Raw genomic sequence first — 9,555 nt, 5'->3', positions numbered from 1 at the left:
AAAAAAAAAAAAATTTCAAAATTTTACAGTCATCTGGATTATAATAAATAATCTGGTAAATTAATTTAGAGAAACATGTAAATATCAGGTCAAACTTTTAGTTTAATGATGTTTTATAGGTCATTCAAATAATTTTCCATGATGGACAGAACCTTTTGACACTAACCATACACTGCAAAGGCCACAATATGACTTAAAAGCATATAAACAAACAATCACTAAGATTTATGATAAAAAATGCATAAGCATGGGAAAAGACAAAAATGTCTCAAAAGTTACATAACTATATCTTTTAGCAAGTTTCTAAGTTAAAAATATTTAAACAGACAAGGACAACAACACCAACATTCCAAAGAGAAAAAGGGTACAGCGAGCCCTCCATCCCTCACAAAGAGCTACAGACGGGCCCCCAAGCCGCCCTCTCCAGGAAAGGGAACACCAGGGGTCACCCAGCACCAAGGCTGAGCCATGAACACCTGCATATGACGAACACTCTACAGACTCAGCAGGTCACGTTTAGAAATATGTATGTGCATACACACATATGTGCATGCAATGACAATGAAAAAAGATATCATGAACTGGAAAGAAAGGGAGGAGGGGATAACAGGAGGGCTCATAGGAAGGAAAAGGAAGGGAGAAATATTCTAATTATATTATAATCTCAAAGATAAAATATTTAAAGATATATAAGCAAATCTTTATTAAGGACCTCCCTTAAACATCATTATACATACAAATAAAAAATAAGAGCATCTGCCTTCAAGAATACTAGAATGCAATATATACAAATAATTATATATGAGAAATAAGAACAATACTCAATGTGGTCAAAACTCGATGAATACTAAAAAACAGGAAATAAAGAAAAATCCCAAGAACAAAGTGAGAAATTTAAGTTTTTAAATACTTAAGAATGAACAAATATAATCCATATATTTCAGAGATTTAGAATAGGGAGCAAACTAGTGAAAAATTTAACTTTAAATAAATATAAGAGGAAACTGGAGGAATAAAGAACTTTTGGCTACCATAAATGTTGTAAAATAAGTTTGTTTCTCCAAAATAAAGATATATATATATACACACACACACACACACACAAGAGAAAAACAAATATTACAGTCCAGGTAAAAAGGAAGAATAAAAAAACATACATGAGAACTAAAAAAGCTTCAAAGGGAATTACCAATACTACTTAAAAGCAAAACATCTCAGAAGAAAAACTTCTCAAATATTTTTTCTAAGTCATAAGAAAAATGAAACAATAAAAGAATAAACATTAATTTTTCAATGTTAAGTGACAAAAAGAAATTAAATAAAAATAGAAAATGCCATAATTTTAGAACATTTTAATTCTCTCTTAAACAGTCACATTTAAATATGTATATATAACATCTAAAATATATCTGAAAACCATAATTAGCATAAGTAGTGTTGTAACTAAATATAAGCTCCCAAACTTGACAACATAGAAGAAGGCGTCTATCAAAACCTGATAACACAGGAAACACTCTTCACAGTTTCTGTAGGAATTTAAGTCGTTACCAGTTTTAGCTAGACTTTTATGTTTCATGCAAGCTCTGGGAAACCAGAGACAAATATAAATAGTAGACACAAAAATAAGATAAAGACTTTATAGCATTAAAAAACCCTATCAAATTGCAAGGAAACAGCAAGGGAGGAAAAATGAAAAAAATAAAAACACCAAAATGGCTAAAGTAATTTCTGTTCTATTGACAATTATTTTACATGTAAATGGATTAAGTGTACCAATAAAGAAACCAATCGCTGAGTGGACTTCTAAGAGACACATTACATTCCTTCAAGATGAGAGTCCTTTAGATTTAATGATGCATAAGCGGTGTCATCACAGAATAGAGGCTACTGGAGCAGGGGTAGTAAAGAGCTAGGGAGAGAGCACCTGAGCCAAGAAGGGCAAGCAGAGGGACTTGGCTGTCAGCTGACAAAAATAAACTTTAAGAAAACTGTGACAATGAAAAAGTCATAATGTAATTATGAATGAGCCAATTAAAGAGAATGGTGTCATTATTATAAAAGTGTGTAGCTATTGCTTAGTCTTCAGAAGGTGGTTCCAGGACCTTCAGGAGACGCGCACTTCCTGGAGCTCACATGGTGCCTGCACATTCTGTAACACAGAGCTAATCTGTAGACCTCAAAACATCTCTAGTCTTGTGTAGTTCCTAATGCAATTCAAAGGCTATATAATGCTGCACTGGTTAGAAAATGATGATGATAAACAAACCCTGGTATTGTTAAGGCCAGATACAATTTTATTGTCTCTTCATTCCCAGATTATTGAATCCATGCACTTTGAAACCCATGAAAGGCAAATTGTTTATACGAACTAAACTTTGAAGTACATACATACATATGCATCTATACCTACACATGCACATATGTGTTTGGAGGTAGGTAGATAGTTGGAAGGATATATGGAGAGATGATAGATAGAAAGATGGACAGATAGATAGACAGATGATAGATGAGAGATGATACACAAACAGATCATGAACCAAAAGATGGCTATGAAGAGGAGACAAGGTACTGACAGTGTGCACCTTTATTCATGAATAGGTCTACAAGATGTAAATAGCGAACTTAGATAAGGCAGGGTGTCCAGTCGAGCTGTAAGAGATTACACAGTTTTTGAGGGCATGCTAGCATTCTCCAGGATGTGCTACAGCACAAAACTATTCTTCAGGAACATAAAAAAATTAATCTCCTCAAAATATCTTTTCTGAATACAATGAGATTAGACATCAGTTACACAAGCCAAATGGGAGAATCCACAGATGTGATGTGAAAGTAAACAACTCTTAAATAATCACTGAGTGAAAGAAACACTTTGTGACACGTGAAAATGAACAAATTACCCACACGCAGCAAAAGTAGGTGCCACAGTTTGGAATTCACACTGAGATGTAATTCGCAATCCAAATGTTGCTAACATTTGGAGGTAGGAGAGAGTCGGGGTTATGCAGGGCCAAGAGAGACTGGTGGCTGTAATAACAGCAACACAGGCTGAGCTGACACAGGATTTCTCTCAGTTTCCACGCAATATCGGATGGTGTGTTAAGAAACATCAGGGAGGCACACACAAGCTGCCAGCAGCGCACTGCTTCCCAAACCTTTCTGCTTTACATACTATTGGGTTTAGTCTAGTTTGTTAAAGCAGCAAAACTGGACTGACATAGCAAAGAGTAGTGTTTATGATAATAACTACTTGCACTAAAAAGAATCTTTCTAACCAAACAACTTGAAATAGCTCAAAACTTATAAAACAGTAAACTAAGTGCTAAGTAAGCATAGGAAAAAATAATAAATACTATATAAGAAACACATAAAATTCAGACCAAGATGCAGTAGGAAAAACATTAATATAAGAGAGTAGGGGTTTTTTAAACCAAGGAAAGTGAACAAATATTAAAATGAAGATGGGGGAGAAATTCCAGAAAATAAACTCAGACATAAAACTTCATAGCATAGCTGTGGATAATTATAAGCCAACAAACGAAATAACTAGAAGAAGTGGGGATATTTATGTAAACATGGATATATTCCTAGAAATGGCTGGTAGCTTGTGGTACAGAGAAGGAATCAGACATAAACAGAAAACCTAAAGAGACAGATAAGAAATAAAGATACTGAATCAGGAATCAGAAGTCTGACGAAACGCACCCAATGCTGGATGCCTTTCCTGATGAATTCTACCAGACATTCAGCAAACAGCTTCCTTCTCAAGCTCTCCCACAAAAGAGAAGAGGACCATTTATTTTTAAGCCACTTTAATTTATATTCAAAATCTAAACAAAGACATCACAAAACAAAAATTACTGTCAAATTTAGAAAAAAAATGGTGGCTAAAATCATTTACAAATTAGTGGAAGGCTGAATTTGATACTAATTCCATGGATACAGATGAAACTGTATCCATCCCACTGTTAATTTTAATTGTCAACCTTTCTAGCTTGGAATCACTATGAACACAGACCTCCCGAGGTGTCTGTGAAGACGTTTCTGGAAAGGTTTAACTGAAGAGGGGATATCCAAAGTGAATGGTGCAGTCCTCCACCATTGGCTGAGCTTTCTGACTGAATAAAGGAACGAGACTTGAGAAGCATTCATTCGACTTTGCTTCCTGACTGTGCACGCAATGCGCCCAGCCACTACTTCATGTCCCTATCAGTATGCCCTCTCCCACATGATAGAATGTATCCTTTGAATGGTGACTTGAAATAAACCCTTCCTTAAGTTGCTTCTGCCAGGTATTTTGTCATAGCAATGGTGAAAGGAAGTACCAGAAAACTGGTACCAGGAGAGGGGTTCACTTGTTTGGGGGCCTTTGGAGCTAATCTATAGGAGGAATGGGAAAGAGTTCGGATCTGCAGGCAAGGGGAGCCGTCCATGTTGGAGGAGAGCGCAACTGATAATCTCGGGGAGAGCGCTGAAGCCAGAATGCTGAGAGAATGTGGATGGAGGAAGCCCAGCTCACGAGGTTCAAACAACACATCATCTGTCTGATGGGTTGAGGCCATTTAAGATGCATTCTGGCAAGGAATCTTACTGCATTCTCCCCACAATCTGATACTTGAGTCAACCAAATTAAGAAGTAATATGTAGATCACAAAAATAAATGAAAAAAAAGAGAGCATGGCCTTGAAATACAGCAAGTGAGGGGGCAAAGGAAGGGAGACATGATGTACGTAGTTGTTTGCTCTTTTTACTCTTAGGTGCTTTTGGCTCTTTGCTCTTTGGGGACCCGCCACCCAACTCCCAAATAAGTGTACAGAGGGCTATTCTTTCTTATGAGTACCTGGCCTTAATTTGGCTTATTTCTAGCCATCTTTTCTTAATTTAAATTATCCATATACCTTTGGCCACTGGGCTTTTATATTTCTCTGCTAACTATACTTTTTTTTTACTTCTTACTCCATGGCTTGCTGGGTAGCTGAGTGCCTGGCCCCTGATGTCCTCCTCTCTTCCTCATCTTCTCATTCCTCCATCTCTCATCCCAGATTTCTCTTCCACTTATTCTCTCTGCCTGCCAGCCCCACCTACCTTTCTTCTGTCTTGCTATTGCTAATGGCCGCTCCATTCATTAGACCAATCAGGTGTTTTAGACCGGCAAATTAACACAGCTTCACAGAGTTAAACAAATACAACACTAAAGAATGCAAGCCGGGCAGTGGGGGCTCATGCCTTTAATCCCAGCACTCGGGAGGCAAAGGAAGGCGGAACTCTGTGAGTTTGAGGACAGCCTGGACTACAAGAATTAGTTCCAGGACAGGCGCCAAAGCTACTGAGAAAGCTTGTCTTGAAAAACCAAAGAAAAAAAAAGTTTGCATCATTAAACAAACGTTCCACAGCATAAACAAATTTAACACACCTTCATCTCATATTCCACAATAGATGTAATTACAGTATAATCTCAAAGGGAAAGAATAAAAAAAGAAGTAATGGATGTCTTTGGTTGTTACCCAAGAATAAGGACAGAGATGGAAAGTCAAAGAGAACCAAGTCCTAACATCTAAAGGTCTAACATAGGCTCCATTTAGTGATACTGTGCACAACAGAAAATTGATCGGTACACTTTGGGTGGGCTTAGCTTATGCAAAAATTTATCCATTATGTGGAATAATGGATATTCTAATTGACTTTTATAGAGTCAAATGCACTTATATGTGCATGTATGCATGTATATATGCAGATCTTATGTAGCTCTACATAATACAAAATATAAAAATTTATTCATTGACCTATGCATTATTGTTGTTGTTGTTTTACTTTATAAGTCTTTTTCACAATATTTTTAATTTATGGAGTGCATGCTTTAGAGATATTATAAAATAGATGTATATATTTTTGTTTCAGTTATTTTTAATTATTTATCTGAATTCAATTGAAATTTATTTTTTATTCTTCAATAACTTGAAGAGGTTTTATTAATCAATCACTTTTTGTTTAGTTGGGTAGGGGTAGAGAGAAGAGAAGAGAGTGTCATGTTGAGAAGAAGAAGATTTTGTTTAATGTCTGATTCCTACTTTATTGCATTTCTTTAAAAAACATGTCCCTAGTCTACGAATTCTCTAAACTCTCGGGATTTTCCCTGTGCATGAGTATTCTGTACACAAACAGTCACGAGCACTTAGAGAGAAAGTGTGCATTTAGAGAGGGTTGCTTCTTGCCCTTTCTCTATGCCGTCTTCTCTCTAGAGAAAGATGGTGATGAATATCCCAAGCATATCCTTAGATACTAGGACAGCACCCCATGGGATATTCATCACCTCTTTCTCTCTCCCTAAGTCTTCACTTAGGACTCCTGAAAAGTTCTTCTCCTTTCTCTGCTGAGTTCTACATATGGCACTTATATTTTATTCAGAATATTTTAATGTATTATTCTGAAATAATTACATCACTGCCATTGTGAAGCAACAGAATTATCTTTTTAAATGTGTATAAAGGAATAACTTATCAAATAATGATATGTAAAACACTGTAAAACAGCATCTATTCCTAAAAACAATAATAATTAGTTATATTCCACTGATAAACTCACAATTACACTAGAGAAAACAGATACCATGCAGTGTATTCTTCACTAGGAGCCAGGGTTAGATTTGTTTTTCCTCCTAAAACCTAAAAACCTACAAGGTGGTTCTTTATTCTTATATTTTTGTGAGCTGTATATATTACAGAAAATGTATTCCTTAATTGATATGCATGATTGTTTTTTCGTATTTATATTCACAGAAGCTCATTGCTTACCAATTTGCTTTCTGTACTGATCAACAGGAAGTTTCGTAGTGGAAGAGTCTTTTCTACCCATCTTTGATCTCCAAAATACCTGTTAAACAGAAAGAAAATAATTATAATAAAACATTTTTTATAAAAACTATCCGAAAACTCCCCCAAAAGTTCATTAAGATCATTTAAAAAAAAAAAACACAATGAGCAAAATGCTGCTAACCTAACTTAATAGATATCTGCAAAGACAAGAAAACTTTCAAATAAATCATCAGATATACAATTACTGGTGATAAAATCTTCACACATTTATTCTAGGCTACATTAATTTTATCAAGAACTAAGCTCAATCAATCCAGAATATGAGGAAATAGTATCTGTAAATGGAAATTCTCTTTGCACCTATCCACTGTGTTACATTAAAATAGAAAGGCTACAGTAGGTGAGTTGGACGGTTTGAACTTTGCATCAAAAGCCTCCCACATGTGGCCGAGATGGGCAGGTTTAGGGTGCTCTGCTCTGCGCCCTGTAACATAACAACAGACAGCACCCCCAGGTACGACCACTCCCACTTTCCCAGTGTGCACCCTCACAAGCAAGCCCATGCGTTCTCTTCCTTTCTCCCGAATGCACTGGAAGATACATGAGCCCTCACACAAATCTGGAAGGCCCCATTTGTAGAAACCTGATTATCCACGGTGTGGAGGAAATATTTTTCATTCTTGAGAAAGGAATTAAATTCTCCTGTGAATTACTAGGTCTTTGTAGGCATATCTCCTGAAGTCTCAAATGTTTACTAAGGCAAACATCGGTTACTAGAAGTTGTTCCTTACTCCTTTTAGTGTGGTTCTATGTGAAAAACATATGGTCAAGCAAGAAGTCTGCTTTGGATTCAAATCACAAAGGCCTCCTACTATTACTGCTACATATATATGCACAAATATGTAAATACAATCCGTCTTTTCTGGTTAGTGCACCTTGAGTATATATGGTTTCAGGCTGACTACTTTGCACTAGATACCAATTAGGAGAGCATCCCTGAAAGAAGCTGACTCCCCTGCCCTAAGCATTCATTGGGGTTTGGAGATTTAAGGTAGAGGGGAAAAGAAAGCAGGGGGGGGGTTAAATAATTATAACTCAATTAAAAATAATAAATAGAAAACATATATGAAGACACGGGAATTCTAAGAACTTGGAGTTTCAGAAGCTGGAAAAGCTAACTTCTAACATTCAGATAGGAAGAAAAACTAGAAAAATATTTGGAGAACAAAGTTCAGCTGATATTTCTCATCTGAGAGATCGCAGGGAGAGAGAAGGGGAAGAGAAAAGAGAAGGATGGAGAGACGGTGAGGAGAACAGGAGAGCAGAGGATGAGCAATACTCTCGTGCCGAATCTCCTACTTCAGGTCCCCTCAGAACAGACACGTGGATGAGACACAGAAGCCCAGACTTCCAAAGAATAGACTAAAAGCATATGGAATTATACAGAAGAAAGAAACTGTGGTAAAATGACAGGCCTGTGGAACTCCATGTCAGTGGTAAGAAGCTTAGCAAAAGATGAGGAAAGTATTTAAGTAAAGGGGTGGGGGGATGAAAACAACGCCTGGTCCTCATCCCCTGAGTAAGCTGAGGCTGTGCCATGGAGAGCAATTGGACAGTATGATGCCTGCTGTACATTGAAGGAGGAGATATCCCTGGGGGCTCGGGAAGTTCCTCTAAAGTGGTCATGGTATGGCTCAAACAAGGCTGCCTATAGTAGAAAAGGCGGGGGTAACAAAAAACTCTCCTAGCCTGGAGCTCTAGACAGAATTTGAGACAGAGCAATCTGTTCTAGTTTCTTGGGTTTGAACTAGATTACTAGAAGGAGAGCTCTTTCAGGCTCTAAGTAAACTGGTGGGGTTTTTCCTAATGAACTTTACTAAGGGATCTCAAAGACCAAGGACTCCTGCAGTCTGCTCAAGCCCAACACATTCTTTACACATCTTGATGGAGACAGCTAACAATGACCTCCCAAAGAGGCAACTTCTACCCACAAGTGAGAAAAGCATGAGCTCATCTCAAAGCTTAGTTTTATAATAACAATCTTCAGATTGATGGTATAACAAAATTTAGCAATGTAAAATACCCACTAACAACAGAAAGTCAAAGTAAGTCCGTCTCCAATAAACCATGGGGCTATTGCATCTAAGATGACACATACTTAAAGTTTTCTAAATGAAACTAAATAGCACCTAATCCTATCCAGTCTTACTTGTTATTAATCAAAACATTAAAAATAGTTCTGTCAAGACAAGTCGTAAATAATGTCAATAGATATAATGTATTCATATAGCAGTTCTATTCTGCATAGTGTTTGCATTTATTAATAGTAAGTGGAGTCATTATTTTAATCTTAATTGTGTGGAGCTTGAAGATGTATCCATATCAAGAGAGAAGTTAGTTTACGTGCATAAAACACATATTCTTTCTTTAATATAGCTTTTTTTTTTTCTTTACGGAATATGCTTACGTTAAATGCACAAACCCCAGCAAACTGCTAAGTCTGTGTGCCCAATTGCTATTCATCACACTACCCTTCCCTTCCTGGTCATTTGACAATGGTAACACTTACAAGACAAGTACTGTATTGATCCATTACTTGTAGAAAGAAAAAACCTATCTTTTGACTGAAGGTGACTGAAGGAAATTGAACTTTATTCATTTCCAAATGTGCTTTACATAGCATCATACCAAAAATTAACAAACCTAAAGTCATAAATGTCATTAGGCTGTAAACAGACATATATAT

At 36.6% G+C, this 9,555-nt stretch overlaps 1 protein-coding gene across 2 annotated transcripts in view; it reads right to left on the bottom strand.

Annotated features, from left to right (window-relative positions):
- Triqk (triple QxxK/R motif containing) overlaps nucleotides 1–9,555 on the bottom strand; it is a 53,033-nt gene that overhangs the window by 12,370 nt on the left and 31,108 nt on the right. For both annotated transcript variants that reach the window (XM_026786824.1, XM_005362321.2), the window contains one exon: nucleotides 6,789–6,867. In XM_026786824.1, the coding sequence (XP_026642625.1) occupies nucleotides 6,789–6,849 (61 nt within the window). In that variant the 5' untranslated portion in view covers nucleotides 6,850–6,867. The remainder of the gene's footprint in view (nucleotides 1–6,788; nucleotides 6,868–9,555) is intronic.

The sequence above is a fragment of the Microtus ochrogaster genome, linkage group LG5, assembly GCF_000317375.1.
Source record: "Microtus ochrogaster isolate Prairie Vole_2 linkage group LG5, MicOch1.0, whole genome shotgun sequence".
Lineage (NCBI taxonomy): Eukaryota > Metazoa > Chordata > Mammalia > Rodentia > Cricetidae > Microtus > Microtus ochrogaster.
The sequence above is the reverse complement of the archived record's forward strand: the minus strand, read 5'-3'. Positions and strand labels throughout refer to the sequence as shown.